Below are 18,322 nucleotides of genomic sequence, written 5' to 3' on the forward strand. Positions count from 1 at the left end.
AGAGCTGGGAATGTTCACCTGGAGAAGGGAAGCATCCAGAGAGACCTTGGAGCCCCTTCAGGGCCTAAAGGGACTCCAGGAGAGCTGGAGAGGGACTCGGGGCAAGGCATGGAGAGACAGGACAAGGGGAATGCTTCCCACTGGTTTCGATGGGATATTGAGAAGGAATTCTTCCCTGTGAGGGTGGGGAGGCCCTGGCCCAGGTTTCCCAGAGGAGGAGGAGGAGGTGGCACCACTCAACCAAATTATTCCAAAGTGGTTTGGGTTGGAAGGGATTTTAAGGATTAGCTCATTCCCACCCCCTGCCATGGGCAGGGACACCTCCCACTATCCCAGGTTATTCCAGCCTGGTCTTGGACACTTCCAGGGATGGGGCAGCCACAGTTGCCCAGGTGAATAAAAGATAGGTTTAGATTTACATTAGACATTAAAAATGCTTTTTTTGGGGATATTAGTGACAAAGGAATGGGAAAAACAGCAGTTGGGATACAAACCCAATCTTACAGCTGTTTCCATGCTCTTTGTGTCTCTCCATTCCACTGATCCCTCTTTGTTTCCTTCTTCTAAATAGGGATAATTAAAGGAAATTGGGCCTCTCTCCACGTGGGTTTGGGACCATCACAAATCCCCAAAATGCTGGCTGGGAGAGGGACCCTGCCCTTTCCACACAGGATGGAGCAACAGGACACAGGGAATGGCTTCCAGCTGGGTTAGATGGGATACTGGGAAGGAATTCCTGCCTGGGAGGGTGTGAGGGGCTGGGATGGAATTCCCATAGAAGCTGTGGCTGCCCCATCCCTGGCAGCGTCCAGGCTGGAATAACCTGGGCTATGGAAGGCGTCCCTGCCCACGGGACTGGATGATCCTTAAAACCCCTTCCATCCCAAACCATCCTGGGATCTAATTGGGAATTAGGAGTTGCTGGCAAACCCCTTTAGGAGCCCTCAGTGGCCCAGGAGCCATGAGAGGAAGTGCCTCCGGCACAGGCTGCAGAGCTGCCCCTCTGGAGCTCAGGGCCAGGCTCACCCTGAGGGGCAGGAGGAGTAGTTGGCTCCAGGGCTCTCTCCCTGAACCCTGGGCATGCGGGGGGACACTGCAGGGATGATGGAAGGCTGCAGGATGTGCTGGGACCTCTCTTTTGGGCAGCCCCCTCTCGTGTCTTGCAGGGAGGGAGCTGTCCCACGGGAGATGCAGAAGCGTTTCCCACCCTCCCCTCCCAGGTGCCTTTTAATTCCTTCACTTTTAACCAGGTCCCTCCCGAGGGAATCTCTGGAAGCTTCTCCTGAGCATATAGACAGGTTGAAAGGGAGCAGCTGCTGCGGGAGCAGAGGGCAGAGATGAAGGAGCCTTCAAGGGCCCCTCACTCCAGGAGCTTTCCCTTCCAAATCCCACCCGGTGTCACGGAAGTGATTCCTGGCAGAGACTTTGAGGGCTGGGCATGGAAGGGGGCAAGTTTTCCAAAAGTGCCAAAGGATTCCATTTGAGCAATTTGAGTTGTGATGCCTCCAGAGTCCTGGGAAAAGGCCCAGGGAAGCTGGATCCAGGGAAAGGTGAGGAGTAGCTGTGCAGGGCAGGTGCTGGAGCTGGAGGAGCTTTGGCAGATGTGTTTGGATATAACTTTGGAACAGGTTGTTCCACCACTGGAAGTGGCCAGGATGGATGGGGCTGGCATAAAGTGGTCTAGTGGAAGGTGTCCCTGCCCATGGCAGGGGGTAGAATGGGATGATCCTTAAAATCCCTCCCAACCCAAACCATTGTGGGATCGGAGGATTCCATTTGGTGACCATTTTTATCCTGCAGGAGGGACAGATATCCACGAGGAAGGGAATGAAATCCATGGCAGGGGGCTACAATTAGAGGATTTCCAAGGTCCCTTCCAAGCCAAACTATCCCAGGATTCTAGTTCCAAGCCCTTGCCATGGGCATGGACACATCCCCTCTCCCTGACCTTTTCCCAGTGGTTTATCTTCCCTCCCCAAGGCTGGATTAGAGCAGGGAAATCCCAGCCTGTCCTTAGGGTTTCCCAGTTCCCTTGCTTTGCTGTAAAAATCCAGGTAATCAGTGACTTACGATTCCTATGGAATCGGGCTGGGGGGGATTTGTCCCTTTGGGTTGCTCTTCCTTGCCTGGGAAGTTCCAGATCTGCTCCTGCCAGTGGCCGGTGGCTCCCAACGTTTGCCGAGGGCAACCCACCCACTTTATATGCAAATGCCCTTTAATATCATTGGCAGACAGAGGCGGCCACGGAAATTAAACTGGAATTAAAATTCCCTTCCCCAAACCCCCCAAACCGAGCACAAAATGCTCTCCACTGGATGTCTTTTCCTGGTGGGATCTGATTTCCCTTGCATCCTGTCTGCAGTCAGACCAGGATCCTTTATTCCCTGCACGAGGACACCTTCCACTATCCCAGGTTGCTCCAAGCCCCATCCAACCCCGCCTTGGACATTCCAGGGATGGAGCTGCCACCCCATCGTGTCAGAGCCAGCAGGTCTCTCCGAAGCTCTGGAAAAGCTCTGGAATGATGCAGATGGAGCAGAAAGTATCTGGATAGGGCTGCCCAACAATGTGGGGGTTTGTGAGCTCACCCCACGGCAGGACAATGGAATCTTTGTTGGGAATATCCAGGCTGGGAACAGTTGAGTTTGTTTACCCTGCTGGTGTTTCACAGCAGTGTCTCCTTGGATATTTGTGCAGGCTTTGGGAATTTCAGGCACCAAAGAAAGGGCCCATCTGATCCCAGGAATGACTTTCTCCTCCTCCCCTCCCCTCCCTTCCTGTTGTTTGGGGTTTGTTTTCTCCAGTCCTGCTGATATTTGGAGCCAAAAGCTTCTGGAAGAGAAGGGCCCCTGGGGATGTGCAGTTTAAACTTCCCAATCCCTGAGCTGATCCAGTCTCCAGGTTCACTCTGGTTTTGACACAATTCCTACAAGGAGAATTGTGATTTTAAGGATCATCTTCTTCCAGGTGCCCCAGAGAAGCTGTGGCTGCCCCATCCTTGGAATTGTCCAAGGCCAGGCTGGAGCAGCCTGGGATAGTGGAAGGTGTCCCTGCCCATGGCAGGGGGTGGTACTGGATGATCCTTGAAATCCCTTCCAGCCAAACCATCCATGATTACATGACTCTTTAAATCCCATCTTTTTGATCATGTATTTCCTGAAAAAAATTCCCAAACCTGCCCATGATGATTCCCTTATTGGAATATCCCGTTGTCTAATGTGGTTAAATCAGGTTGATTTCCCAAATTCTGGCATTCTGGGTAAATAACATCAGCATCCCAGTTTATAACTCTGGGATAAATCCAAGCTCCAGTAAGTCCCTGGAGGATTTTTGCCATGACTTTGGAGCCACTGGAGTTTCCCATTCCCAATCACCCCCATGACAGAACTTGGAGGTCCACAATAAACTCCTGGAACTCAGTTTAGGAGCCTACAAACCTTCAGGATCACCCAGTTCCACCCCGTGCCATGGGCAAGGACACCTTCTTCCCGGCTGGCTGATCCTGGAGGTCTCTTCCAACCATGATGATGATTCCATGAGTTTGAAAAGCTCTGGAAATTTAGGATATTTCCCAAATCCAGCTTCTTCCACAGGTGGAGCTTATTCTAGGGCTCAAAGGACCGTGTCTTCACCTTCTTTTCCCTGGAGCTGAGATAAAGCCTTGGTGTTAGAACAAGAGCTCCGTGTTCCTCTCTGGCCGAGGAATCAGGGCTTGGATTTGGGGCTTTTCTCGGGAAGCACCGGAGCAGGAGCCAATCCCCGCAGATTGTCCTGATGAGAACTAAAGGGCCTTTTTCCAATCAGGGGAATAACCGGATTAGGCCCCTGTGTTGTGTCAGCCTGCCCGGATTCGATTAGGGCCGGGGAAATGGATTTGTCCGTCACAGTTACTTCATTAGGGCCCCTCAGTGATGGCTTGCAGGGAGTCGGGAGCACTCGGCACCTCTGGAGCACAAACACAGGGAGAACTGGGAGAGGCCAGCACGAGACTCCGGGCAAAACGCACGGCACACACCGCTCCTCATTTTCTGAAGGAGTGCTGGGAGGTTGGGAAGGAATTCTCAGCTGGGAGGGGGGGAGGCCCTGGAGTGGATTTCCCAGAAGATGCCCCATCCCTGGAAGTGTCCAAGGCCAGCTTGGAATAACCTGGTCTCTGGAAGGTGTCACTGCTCACGGGAGTGGACAGTCCTTAAAACTCCTCCCATCCCACCCCATTCCATGATTGTTTGCTTCCAAAATAACCCAAACTGCCCAGAGCCCTCCAGGTACTGATGGTGGAAGCTCTGCCCATCCCAATCCCTGGGATGGCATCCAGTGGTTTTTAGCTCCGCAGAGTGAATTGGCTGTTCCACAACACGAGTGATTTTTGAGGATCCTGCTAATTAACCCTCTGGAATGATTGAGTGGATCTGTCAGGGAAATGATCCACACTTTCTTTCCCTTTTTTTTTTTTCCTGGAGTTTAATTAAATATTTACCTTGGAGTGCCTTGTGCTGTGAACACCTTCATCTGTTCTGGAGATAATGGAATTCCTAATTGGGGGAAAGTGGGAAACTCTATCAATGTGTCAGGATTTGGGTCTTGGGAATCCCCCAGATTCGGTCCCAGTACCTGGATTTTGAGTGTTTCTCAAATTCCCACTGCTCCCAGAAGCTGGATGGACAGGTGGAAGGGAGCTGCTGGTGGGTTTTGGCAGCACTTGGAGAAAGTTTTTCCAGCCAGAAACACCCAAAATGTGGGTTTTGAATTCCATTAAAACTCCTGTTTGTGCGTGGAAAAGGCAAGGGATGCTGGCATTCCCCAGGGATGGTGTGGGGATGTGGGAGTGAGCTGGGAAACAGCACTGCAATGGGCCAAAACAGTGTTTGAGATCAATGTCAATCCCATTTCCTGAGGTTTGACATAAAAAGGAAGGAATTTGAGCACTTCCAGTGCTTCCATGTGTTTTCCCAGGGAGGTTGTGGATTCCTCATCCCTGGAAGTGTCCCAGGCCAGGTTGGAGCAATCTGGGATAGTGGAAGGTGTCTGGGTGGGAACCAGATGATCCTTTAAATGCCTTCCACCCCAACCCATTCTGTGAAAAGCAGAGCAGGAATACTGGGAATGTCCCGTTGTATCCATGGATCTGGCACATCCCACCTCCCCTTCCCTGGGTGACCCTCAAGTGTAAAACACACCCTGCCCTTTCCCCTCCAGCTTTTCCTCTTGGACAATCGCATTTCACCTGTCTGTTCATCCCTGTTTTCTGCCGGAGATTTGGGTCGGGTTGGAGCTGTGTCAGCGACGCCACTCCCGAGTGTCAGGAACTCAATCCAGCGCTGGAATTGCGCCGCTCCAGCCCCCGTTCCTGAGGGTCCGGCTGGTTCCCGCCGCGCATTTCAATGAGTTAATTGGAGCTCCGGGTCAGGAGCCGCTTCCCGGCCCCCGGTTCTTAATTAAAGGCACCGGGAGATTAATTTGAAGCGTTAATTTAAAAGTGCCGGCACAAAAGGCAGGAATTATTGCCACTAAAGAACTTCCTTGTCCCCAGATGTAGAAGACAGAACCAGCTCAGGGTCCTGGGGGAATGCAGGCCATCCGAGTCCATCCCGGGTAAGTACATCTAATCTCCCTCCCTCAGCCTGGGAACGTGCAATCCAGGGCAGACGGGCCCGGCCGCTCGGCTGCTCCTTCAAGGGCCTTTTAATATTCAACCTGCGCCTGGGCTCGGATCCGGCAGCTGCTCCAGGGGAACTGGATAATCCCGGGCCCTGGAAAGGTGTCCCTGCCCACCCGTGGGATGGTCTGTAAGGTCCCTTCCACCCCCAGCCATTCCATGATTTTTAGGGATATTAATTAGCCGTTTATTGCGGGGCTCCCTCAGCCCCTGCCCCACCCGAGCGCAGCCGGCACAGACTGTTTCCCAGGGTTTCACCCCCTGCACTGGGATTTTTAGGGATTGGGGGTGTCCCGAAGCCTGAGGGGAGGGCCAGCCCCCATTCCTGTGCCAGGGCTCACATTCCATGGCCATACCTGGCCATTCCATGGCCACTGACCACCCCTGGCCATCCCATGTCCCCCCTGGCCATTCCACGACCGCTGACCTTCCTGCCCCTGTTCCCAATGGAGCATCCCAGCTTTTCCCTTCCTCCAGGCTGAGCATGGCTGGTGCCTCAGCTCTGCGCTGCTCATTCCCTGTTTATCTCCCTTTATTCCCTCCAAACCCATAGAGAACACTCAGGGTGGGCAAGAAGTGGCTTCTCTCTTCCTCGTGCCCTGAGTTAAATTTGTTCTAATTCCTGTTTAATTGTTTTCCCATTAATTGGAAGGGTCAGGGCTCTGTCAGCTCTGTGCCCTGGAACGGGGAGGAGGAGCGGGATTGGGCCCTCCATCCCCTCTCCACCCCCTCTCCATCCCCTCCTCATCCCCAATCCAGGGCCTTTCCCTCAGGGCAGCCCAGGGGGATCCCCAATTTCCCTATCCCTCGGAGGGGAGGAATCCCAGTACCTTTTCTTCTCCATCCTGCTTTGCATCCCTGACGTCATTCCCGCCCGGCAAGTTGATTTTTCTCCCCTTTTTTCCCCCTTGACACTTGTATTGCTTCCCAGGGAAAAATGTTTTGAAAAGGAAGTTGGGAATTGGCACACACTGATTATTTCTGCCTCCAAACCCCTGAATGAAGTTGGGAGATAGAAAGAAAGGGAGCACGAGCCTGGGAGGAATTCGGGAATTTGAATCAGGGCTGGGCATTAACCACCAGAATTATTCCACAAACAATCTGACCTCGCTTTTCCCTGCTGGAATGGCATTCCCGCAGCGGGAGACTCAGCTTCTCCTGACTCTTTCTTCCATATTGTGAGCAGGAGGACCCTTCTGAGAGGGTTTATTGCCCAGCACAGAATTCCAGGAGCATCATCCCAGTCCTCCGTTCTCCCCATGGTAAAGTCGATTTGTGGTGAACCAAAACATTGAAACAGCATTAAAAACTCCCTGGAACATGACATTCCAGGGGAAAAAATCCAGGGAATGATGCTTCATAGAGCAGGTTTAACATTTAGCAGGGAATGACGGGCTTGGGGGTTGGGGAAACGCTGCTCCAATGCGTGTTCTATCCCGGTTTCCCGGCAGAACTATGGAGATGGGACTCACTACGATCACATGGCCAGCAGAGACCTCGGCTCCCACGACAATCTCTCTCCTCCCTTTGTCAATTCCAGGATACAAAGTAAGGACATGGAATTTTCTACTTTAATCAGGGGCTGAAATTGGGATATATGAAGCAGAAACAAAATCCAGAGGGTTTAAATCCCTCTTCATTCCTTAGAAGGGGGGGAACATGGGATATTCCTAATTTTTCCTGTTTTAAGGTATAAAAATGTGCTCTGGTGATGCTTATTATTTTTTATATATTATATATATATATATATATATATATATATATATAACTGTGTTTCCTTGCTGGGGCTTGGGATGCAAAATTTCCCCAGAGAGGTAAATGGTGTTTTCCTGAGGCTCAGCTTTTCCTTGCCTGGTTGGACACTCTGGGAACGGGATTTTTAAAGCAGAAAAGGCTTTTTGAAAATACAGTAAATAAATAGTAACCCAAGGGACCAAACAGCTGGTGAGGGACACTGGGAATGTTGTTTGGAGGGGGACAGATCGCTGCCTGCTGGGATCTGGACTCCAAATCCTTGTATCTGATTGAGGGGAGCCCAGGTGGGCAAGAGGCACCTGGATTGTATCAGTCACAGGGGGGAATCCTGGGATCAACTCCGGGCTCACCAGGTACAGGATAATGAGGGGCTGGAGCATGTGCAGGGAAGGGAAGGGAGTTTGGGAATGCTCTGGAGCAGCAGGAGTGGCTGAGGGAGCTGGAGGGGCTCAGCCTGGAGAAAAGGAGGCTCGGGGGGGACCTTCTGGCTCTGCAACTCCCTGATGGATCCAGCGGGGAATTGGGCCCTGCTCCCAGGGAACAAGGGACAGCAGGAGAGGGAAGTGCCTCAAGTTTCACCAGGGGAGAGTCTGGTCGGACACCAGGAAGAATTTCCTCCTGGAAAGGGTGGTCAGGCCTTGGAAGGGGCTGCCCAGGGGAGCAGGGATCCAGGTGGATCCCCATCCCTGAAGGTGGCACTCAGTGCTCTGGCCCAGGATCAGTCTCTGCTTGGACTCCATGGATCCTGGAAGGTTTTGCATCCTCATGACTCCTGGGATTTGGCTTTGGTCCCCCCTGCGTGGCTGAGGAGAGGCTGGGGTTGGTCAGGAGTGACTGCTGGCTCCCGCCAGTTAACGAGGGTGATTAAAGTGAAGAGGTGATGTCAGAGTGTCCCTCACCTCCTGCTCGGCCAAGATCCCGCCCCAGTTCCCTCAGGGAACTCACCCGGCTCCGCTTTACAGCCCTGAGCCCGCTCCAAGGAAAACACGGAGCTGGGGCTGCCATAGATCACTCCACAGCCCCCCCAGCCGTCCCTCGGCCCGCGGGATTGGGAAAGAGCTGGGAGTTGTTGAGCAGTGCTGGAGCTTGGAGTGGTTCGTGCGGATTCCCAGCCAAGGCACAGTTACGACAGTTTGGGAAAGGCTCGGGAGAAGCCAAGAAAAGCAGGGAAATTTCACCACTCCCTCCCGCACTCACGCCACGGGGCTGAGGGAGAGCACAGGGAGCCAGGGAGAGCCGCTGCTGCCGCTTCCCACCTGAACATTTACCTGCAAACCGGCAAGCCCAGAAGCATCTCGCCCTCTCCTACCTGGCCTGGGCTTCCCGAAAAATCTCAGTCCTGCTTTTCCCAGTTTTAAGGAAAACACTCTTTTCTCTTGGTTTAAGAAATATTTGGTTTATAAAAACACAGTTGGGGGCACCTGGGGAAGGAATGCAGAAGGATTCAGGATTCCGGAGTTCCTGATAAGGGATTTTGAGAGCATCCTCATGTTTCTAGGAGGTCCTGCTTAATTGCCTTGGAGGGGTTTTCCCGGCTGTGAGAGTGGGATGGGCGCAGGTGTCCCTCCTGCTCCAGCATTCCCAGGGAATGGGTTGGGAGAGCTTTGTGTGGGAGTGGGAACCCATAAGCAGCAGCAGGACAGACGCTGCAGTTATGGATATCCAGGATGGGGTCTGGGAGTGTTCTGTGCTCCGGTTGTGTCGGCATTTGGGATTTTGGGAGGAATTTATGCGCAGGGCTCTTCACTCAGACCAGACTGTGGCTCCGACTCCACTTATTCCAAATGGATTCCCTCATTTCCCTTCCCCTGGCAGCGCTCTGGACTCTCCCAAGGAAAGCTTCCTATCAATTTGGGTGTCAGGATCCGGCTGTGGGTTCCTTTCCATCCTTTCTCCCCTTTCCCTTGGCAACTGATCCGGAGCCTGACAATCTTCCCCCTTAAACTGGTTCATACTGGCGTGTTCTGTCGGCTTGACTGGAGTGGCTCCTGCTGTGGGATGGGGGCTGTGGAATCATGGGATTCAGGTTGGAAAAGCCCTCTGGGACCACGGAGTCCACCACTAACCCCTGTCCCTGCGTGTGGCACATCCAGCGTCGCTTCTCATCGCCCCTCCCCTTCCCAGGCATCCTCGTTGGGAATGCTGCTTGCCCTGCTCCTTGAAATACCCTGTTAAAGGGACAGGAAATCATTTCCCATCGCTTTTCGGCCCTGTGTGACTTCCTGGAGCATTTCTCTGCAGGGAAGTGGTTCAACACTCCTGGGGGGATTTGAGATTGTCCTGTGCAGGGCCGGGAGCTGGACTCAGTGATTCCCTTCCAAGTGAGGGGATTCCAGGATCCTGTGATTCCAGGGAGGTTCCAGGTGCTGCTAGTTTAGGTGGTGACCTCTGGGTGATAATTTGTCATGGTTCTTGTGGTCATCATGTGACAGCTGCAGGTTCCTTGGAATTCCATCCCTCTCCTGGGTTTGCCTACCAGGAATATTTAGGTTTGTGCTTCCAAGTGCTCTGAACATCCCTAGGAGAACTGGAATTTTGTGCAGATTAGGGAAGTTTCGCCAACACAGCATTAAAAGGCCCCACTTCCAGTTGCTAAACTGTCAGCATCTGGGCAGGAATTTTCCATGCTGGGGCTCTGACTCAGCCGGCTCTGTGGTTTTTTACCCTTCTGCAGGACTGATTTCAACATTCCCTCAAGTGGGATTCCATTTCACCCCGGCACTTTTGGGATTTGCTTGGTTGGGAACATTAATTCCCTTTCACACCACCTCTGTTATGTCAGGTGGCTCCTGCTCTGCAGCTGGAGCAGGGAAGGGGCACCAGGAACCGGGAGGGAAGCAGCAAAACCCGTCCAGGAATTCCAAGGTTGGAAGGGGCTTGCAGCACCCTGGGATGGTGGGAGGTGTCAGGGTTGGAATGAGGTGGGATTTAAGGTCCTTCCAACCCAAACCAATCTGGGATTCTGGGAACCTAAAAAGGTCAGGAAAGGCCTTTGGAAACCCCAAAACTGGGAATTCCAGGCTCTAGTGTTCCTTTGAAGTGTTTTCCACTCACGGAGCTGATCCAGCCCAGCACCAGTTTTAGGAGAATCATGGCATCATGGAATGATTTGGGTTGGAAGGGACCTTAAAGCCCAATTTATCCCACCCCCTGCCATGGGCAGGGACACCTCCCACTACCCCAGTTTGCTCTAAGCCCTGTCCAACCCAGCCTTGGACGCTCCAGGGACCCTCCATCCTTGGAGACCTTCCAAAGTTGTGATTTAATGCTGAGTGGAACCTGGAAAGGTGCTTTAAAATGCATTGTGGGAGCCACAAAGCTGGAAAGAGAAACACACTCCCACTCCAAAGCAGGAGTTAATAGATTTGTCAGTGCTGCCAGTCAGGATTCCGGGCCTGGCATCCAACTCCAGCCGCTCGACAGTCCCGGAGAAAGGAGATGACAAGGACATCTCCATTTCCTTGGGAAGAGCAGAGATGTGTACATAGAAACTGGCTGCTCTGGCAGCTGAAACGTGAGGTTGGCCTGCAGAGTTTGCCGGGAAGTTTACATTCCTTGGAATCTGGGCCTCAAACAAGCCGAGTTGTTTTGTGGGACAGGCTGGAGTTGTCCTCTCTGAAGGCAGCAGGAATGGCCTCCTGCCCAGAATCCCGGTCTCCTGTCCATTATCGCAGACTCCCGTCCATAATCCCGGTCTCCTGCCCATAATTCCAGCCCCCTGCCCAGCTCTCCTGTTGTGATGCCAGGCTTGGAGCTGGATTTATCCCCTGGAGAGGGAAACAGCTTCTCCAGTGACATCCAGAGGTGCTTTAGTGGTTAAGGAGCTCCTGCTCTTCCCAGGGATTATTGGAGCTTGGCTTTCCAAGCTTTTGTTGCTGGTGTTGGTGGCAGAGGGAATTTTGAGCTCCCACCTGTCTGGGCATTAAGAGAAATCTGGAAGTGACTTCCTTAAATATTCATGAAGAGGGAAGAACTCAATCTGGGAAGTGGGACGTGTCCCTGCCCGTGATGGGAGGGGTGGGAACAAGGTGAGATTTAAGGTCCCTTCCAACCCAACCCATTCCAGGATTCTATGTATGAAAAAAAATAATTCAAATAATAATAATTCAAATAACAATAATTAAAATAATAATAATGTAAAAACAATCATGTAAAATAGTAATTTGAAAAATAATAATTAAAAATAATAATTTAAAAAGGAATAAACCACCCAATAATTTAAAAATTAAGAAAAAAAAAACAACAAAGAAACCCAAAAAAAACCTCAGCACCAAAAGACCCCAGGGATTTCTGACTGAATTCCAGTTTCCTGGAGTTTCCTGGATGAAGTTTCTGTGGCTGGAGTGTTTCTTCCTGAGCCTCACCCAGGGATCCCGGGGCTGTTCGGGGGGACACGCCGAGCTGGGATTTGCATTACAGCTGGAAAATGGACATGTGGGAAAATCTGGGAAACAAAACCAATTTGGTGAATTAGTGGGTCATTTCCATAGGCGGTCACGGTCCGTTGGGCAGGGAAAAACAATGGGTTTGTTATGCTCCTGGTTAAAGCCCAGAGTGGCCAACAAAGCCCAGTTTAATTAATAAGCGCTCGGAGCCCGGCCCCGCAGTCTGAACTTCCCAGCCTGGAGAGGTGGAGAATTCAAGGAGGAGCTGCAGACAGAAAAGCAACTTGTTTTGGGGAGCTTTGGTGGATTCTGCTGGAAAATGATGGATCTGAGGGGTGGGGGGGCTGAGCTGTGCTGCCGGTTTAGGTTTAGGACAAGCTTTGCACTGTGGTGCTTAAAACTAAGGGCTCCCTGAATTCCTGCTGGGATTTTCTGTCTCCATCCAAGACAGAGTGATCCTCCCTTTCTGTGGGAAAACGTGGCGCTCTGGAAGCAAAAAATCCTTTGATTTTTATAGTTAAAATGTGAATTCCCGTCCTCGGGATTGTTCCGGGAATGATTCTTCTCTCGGCTCTCTGGCTGCATTGGGATGGAAGCATGGAATAGATCAGTCTAGTCTGAGGAATGACAGGAGGGTCCAGGAATTCTCTGCAGCCTCATGCCAGTATATCCCTCTGCCATATGGCTGGAATTACGGGCAGCACCAGTTCTCCCACCACACAAGGCTGAGGGGACACTTTGATCCTGGGACATGCAAAGGGAAAAGCTCTGGAGCATGGCAGCACTTTAATTCCATTATCTTCCTTTCTAACAAAAATCAGAGTATTCCCATTTATCCCTTTATCCCATAGACTTTTGCTGCCTTAATATTCCAAAAAGGAGGGATGGGGAGGGATATTCTGGGAAGCAAACCCAGCAAATAGATTTGGGAAAGAAGCAATCAGGCCACGGATCAAATATTGCAATGCTTGGCTTTGTGGGTGTTTATGTTTATATTTGGGGGAATTATCCATGAAAACCAGGTTGGATTAAAAAAGAATGGAAGGAAAGGAAACCAGGAATAAAAGGTGTAAAATTCCAAGTTCAGGGAAGGTGTGGGATGAGGTTTAGTGTTAAAAGAGGAGCTGAGAGCAAAGGGAGAGGCAGGGGGTGAAGATAAACAATCCCGACAGATTATTGTGATGCAGAAGGAGCATGAGGCTGGAACAGGGAATTTTTAGGACCTCTCAGAGCTGGAAAGGGGAATTTATTGACAGATGATGTAGACACTGCTGAAAAATAAATGGATTTTTCGCCTCAGTGTTCACAAAAGAGGACGGGGAACAGATGCCAGAATCGGCTCTAAATTTCCCAGGAGAGAGGTGAGAAATATTGAAGGAAATAGGGATTATTCCAGACTGGGGGATCACACGGTGGGTGAGAATATCAGTAGAGGGATTAAACTAGAGAGGAGACATCCCAAAATCCTTAAATAAGAGCAGAAAAAGGACTATTCCATGTTTATCCAGCCAAACACCTCCTGGCCATCCTTAGTGCCCTCAGCATCCACAGGGCAGGGCTAAATAGGATTTTGGGGAGGAATTTCTGGCTGGGAGGGTGGGGAGGTCCTGGCACAGATTGCCTGGAGATGTGGGTTCCCCATCCCTGGAAGTGTCCAAGGCCAGGTTGGAATAACCTGGGATAGTGGAATGTGTCCCTGCCGATGGCGGCAGGTTAGAACAAGGTGGTCCCTTCCAACCCAAGCCATTCCATGATTTTATATCCTTCCCCCGCCTTGCCTTTCCCCATTACCTTCTTGATTTTCATTTCCAGGACTGGCCCCATTGTGTGCTGAGCATCCAAAAAGCATTTAAAAAGAAATAATTAAACAAAACCCCCTCAGTGGGATACTGAGGGCTGGGGGGGCTGAAAAAACCCCTCAAAGGGTCTGAGGGTTCTGAAGGGCGGGAAACCCCTCACGGGGCTGAGGGCTCAGAATGGCGGGAAACCCCTCACGGGGGCTGCTGAGGGCTGGGGGGCTGAGGAGCGTGAACCCCTCACGGGGGCTGCTGAAGGTTGCAGAGGCTGCAAAATCCTTTGAGGGTCTGCTGAGAAATGGTGAGGTAAAAAACACCTAAAAGGGTCTGCTGAGGGTTGGGTTGGGGGGCTGAGGGGTCTGAAACCCCTAAAAGGATTTGCTGTGTGTTGGGGGTCTGAAACCCCTGACGGGGTCTGCTGAGGGCTGGGGGGTCTGAGGGGCACAAAACTCTTTGAGGGCCTGCTGATGTTTGAGGGGAATGAGGGGTCTGAAACCTTTGACAGGGTCTGCTGAGGGCTGGGGGGTCTGAAGGGCAGGAAACCCCTCACGGGGTTGAGGGCTCAAAATGGTGGGAAACCCCTCACGGGGGCTGCTGAGGGGTGTGGAGGCTGAGAGGCACGAAACCCTTCAAGGGTCTGCTGAGAAATGGTGAGGTGTGAAACCCCTAAAAGGGTCTGCTGAGGGATGAGGGTCTGAGGGATCTGAAACCCCTCACAGGGTCTGCTGAGGGCAGTGCGGACCCCCCTCATGACGACGGGCAGTGGGGACCTCCCTCATGATGGCGGCAATGTGACCCCCCCTCATTCCAGGTGGCAATGTGGATCTCCCTCATGTTGGGGGGCAGTGTGGGCTCCCCTCATGGTGGGGGGCTATGCAAACCCCCCTCACGATGGGGAACAATGCGATCCCCTCGGGAGCTCTTGGCTTCCACAGGCTGGATATCCCTGTTTTCAGATCCACCTGGGGAGTTGCTTTCCTGCCCCCATCCTGGTGGGAAGCCCTGTTAGTTGGGATCTAGTTTGTAACCCCATAAATGCTGTTGGAGCGTGGCCGACCCAGTGTGTCCTGTTTGCCTCCCCCTTTTCCCCATCCCAGCATTCCCAGGAGGATTTCTTGGAGTCAGCCCCCCCTCTTTGCCTGGCAGAGCAAGTCTGTGCCTGGCTTTGATATTCTTTTTCCATGTGGGATGGTTTTGATCCCGTTCTCAGGAGCTGTCATCACCCCCCCCCAGCAGTCACGATCCCAGGCTCCGCTCATGTGGCGCACACCTGGAAAATGTAGGGAAGGGCCTGGGCTTTGAAGCTCAGCTTGTTCCCTCCACATATTTGTTCCATCGTGTAATGGGATTTGCTGAGGAGACAGGGCTCAGGGGAACAGGCTGCACTTGAAAGGGAGGGAAGAGAAAATCCAGCAGAATCTGGGTGGGAGAGTCCTGCCACAGGGACGAGCCCTTGACATTGGAATGGGCACTTGGACATGGCTTGGACATGGGCATTGGGACATGGCTCCTCTAGTTACAAAAACCCTAAAAAGTTCCTCCTAATACAGTTTATTTTTTATAGGATCCTGGATGGGTTGGGTTGGAAGGATTTTAAGGATCATCTCATTTCAAACCCCTGCCGTGGGTAGGGACACCTTCCATAGCCCAGGTTGCTCCAAGCCCTGTCCAACCTGGCCTTGGACATTCCAGGATTGGACATGCACAGCTGTGGATCTGGCACAAGGGGATGTCCCTCTTCTCCTGACCGGAGATGGATGGTCTGGGATGGGAATGAGGGTGATGAGGGATTTTAGGAGGTTTAAACACGTAAAAAGGACTTTAGTGATGGATAAGGAAGGAAAGAGGGTGGTGGGAACCTGCAGCTTCCCTGGTGCATGGAACAGAACATGGGCTCCAAAGGGAATGGCAACCTGGGCTGTGGAAATCCATTAGGAATGCTGAGAGCCTCCTTGTGTCTTCCATGCTCTGTGTGGACTTGTGTTCCTGCTTAATGGGGAGCAACACATCCTGGAGCTGATGGGAAACAGCACATCCAAGCTCCCCCAATCCCAAAATAGGGTTGGTTGGTCTTTTGGGGGTTTCTTTTCCCTCCCAGTTCCCGCCCCCCAGAGTTGATGGTGTGAGATCCATTGGGAAGGGTGAATAGAAGTCAAAGGAAACTCTTTTGGCACTTTGGGAGGGCCGAGGGAGCCGCGTCCCTAATCCTGCCACGGTCCTCGTCACCTTATTATTAGAGCTGTGTAAATCTGGCAGGGATTTGTGTTTGCCAAATATACCCCTGGCCTAGATTTGGGATTATATTTGGAATTCGGGCCAGTTTCCACGCCTGTGCAGTCGGGAATTTTTGCCAGTTTGGAGCATCACCACAGGAAAGGGGATAATGAAGGACAGAGGAGTCAGGAAGGGAGAGAGCTAAGAGTGGAAGGCAAAAAGGACAAAGGAATGTGGAGCACATTCCTGCTTTCCCACTTGCTCCTTCCTTCCAGATCCCTAATTTTCCATTTCCAGCTGCATTGTTGCCCATTAAGAGGAATTACAGAAATTCCTGCCCCTCTTGGCCACAGGAAGGTCCTGCTGGGGTGGGAGGAGCGGATTTTCCTGAATTAAGGGCCGTAAAGCTGTGACTTCCCAAGGTCAGCAAGGAAATCCAAGGAACAAATCCCAGTGGGAGGTGCAGGGTGGGTGGACAGAGAGTCCAGTCTGTGCTGGGGTTCATTAGGGATAATTATCCATCTTCTCTGGCTGCACTGGGAGGGTGGAGAGGGATACTGCAGAATATGGGTCCTTCTGCAGTGGTGGATTCATGGATTATGAACTTGGAGAGGTTTAGACATGTCATAGGAATCATATGGGAATGTGGACCTGGAAAACTCCATCATAGAACCATGGAATGGTTTGGGATAGAAGGGATTTTAAGGATCGTCTCATTCCAAACCCTTGCCATGGGCAGGGACACCTTCCATAGACCAAGTTGCTCCAACGTGGCCTGGAACAACTTCCAGGGATGGGGAATCCACGGCCCCTCTGGGCAACCTGTGCCAGGGCCTCCCCACCCTCCCAGCCAGGAATTCCTTCCCAATATCCCATCTAAACCAGTGGGAAGCCATTCCCTGTGTCCTGTCCCTCCTGGGATGCTCCTCTCTACCAGGAAAGGGATCTGCAGGAACACAGGAGAGAATTCCCAGCCCTGGGAAGTGGAGGCAGCAGGGGCTAGGGCAGAGGGAACCCTCCATCATTATTTACCTGACTTGGAGCTCTGCCTTTTCCAAAGGACACCAGATCCCTGCAATTATCTGGGAAGGGGGAGGAGATGGGGTTTGGGTGCCTTTGATGTGGAGCTGCATCGGCTCAGCTTTGGGGAATTTCATTTGAAAGGAGCCCTTCACATCTGCTTCTTGTGCTGGAGCCAAAAAAGGGGGATTTATCCCTGCCAATGGGGAGATCCTGGAGGGTGAGAGTGACACAAACCCCTTCCAGCCCTTCCCAGGAAAAGCAGGGGATTAATAATTGGTTAGTTTGGAGAACGGGGCCTTTTCAGCTCAGTGCCTTTGTGTCTTCCTTGAATCCTCTCAGAAATCCCATTTTTCCTTATATTATTAATACAGCAGCTGTTGCAGCTCAGGCAACTTCCAGAGAAATTCTGGAGGAAAAAAAGGGGTTTGTTTCCATTTTGGGAGCTTTAGTTTTGCTGCTGCAGTTTCTGGATGGGGAGCAGGTGTCCCCAAAACCCATCGGGATGTGGGTGCATCCCCCAGGTCACCACAGGGGGTTTGATCCTTCATCTCTTTATTCCTTAAGCTTCCAAAGGGCTTTTTCCCAGTTGGTTTTCCAAAGACAAGTTGTCTCTCTCCCCCCTCTGGTTGTCCAGATGATGCAGCCACAGCTAGCTGACATTTCTGTGGATCTTCCCAGCCTTTGTTGGGAAGTGGGCAGGTCACGCTCAGGTTGAGGTGGGTGCCATGCCCTGGATTCATCCCTGTTCCATCCAGGTGGAAGGAGACAAGGGACAGTGTTGTGCCAATGTCACCCACTGCTGCTCCTCCATGGAATAGGTGAAAATCCCTCCTTCCTGCAGCATTCTCCTTTCCTGGGGCTCAGGAAGGAGGAGCAGGGATGCAGTGCTTGGAATGTGGTCCCTCCTTGGTGTCCATCCGGGGTGAAGGGGGGGGCTCGAGGGTGCTGGAGCTCTACGGGAATATTTCGGAGTGGGAATTAGGTGGGTCATGATATCCATGTGCACCACGAGGTCTGTGCTTATCCTTGGAGGTGTCCACCTGGAGAAGGGAAGGCTCCAGGGAGACTTAAGAGCCCCTTCCAGCGGCTAAAGGAGAGCTGGAGAGGGATCAGGGACAAGGCATGGAGGGACAGGACACAGGGAGTGGCTTCCCACCAGTTTCGATGGGATATTGGGCAGGAATTGCTGCCTGGGAGCGTGGTGAGGGGCTGGGATGGCGTTCCCCTGGAATGCCATCCGGGATGGCTGCCCCTGGATCCCCGGCAGTGTCCGAGGCCAGCTCGGAACAACCCGTCCTGGCGGGAGGTGTCCCTGCCCGCGGCAGGGGGGTGGAACGAGCCGATCCTCGACCCCCCTCCCGACCCGCCGGTTCCCCGCCCCCCGCCGGGCTCCGCCCCGGAGCCCCCCGTGCCCGCCGCTGCCCGGGTGGGTCGCGGGTCGCGGGTCGCGGGTCGCGGGTCGCGGGTCGCGGGTCGCGGGTCGCGGGTCGCGG

The 18,322-nt window shown here is 52.5% G+C and overlaps 1 protein-coding gene across 26 annotated transcripts in view; it reads left to right on the forward strand.

Moving 5' to 3' along the window:
* The window catches only part of TCF4 (transcription factor 4), a 120,195-nt gene that overhangs the window by 35,325 nt on the left and 66,548 nt on the right, over positions 1–18,322 (forward strand). For 22 of the 26 annotated variants that reach the window (XM_027668612.1, XM_027668615.1, XM_027668620.1 and 19 more), the window contains 2 exons: positions 5,531–5,592; positions 7,108–7,204. The exons of 2 other annotated variants lie outside the window; for them this stretch is intronic. In XM_027668612.1, the coding sequence (XP_027524413.1) occupies positions 5,531–5,592; positions 7,108–7,204 (159 nt within the window). Of the gene's footprint in view, positions 1–5,530; positions 5,593–7,107; positions 7,205–13,716; positions 13,894–14,201; positions 14,243–18,322 lie in introns of those variants that run through there. 2 more of the 26 variants (XM_027668637.1, XM_027668639.1) reach the window with 2 other exon arrangements.

Source organism: Corapipo altera, unplaced genomic scaffold (assembly GCF_003945725.1).
Source record: "Corapipo altera isolate COAL_440 unplaced genomic scaffold, ASM394572v1 205, whole genome shotgun sequence".
Taxonomy (NCBI): domain Eukaryota; kingdom Metazoa; phylum Chordata; class Aves; order Passeriformes; family Pipridae; genus Corapipo; species Corapipo altera.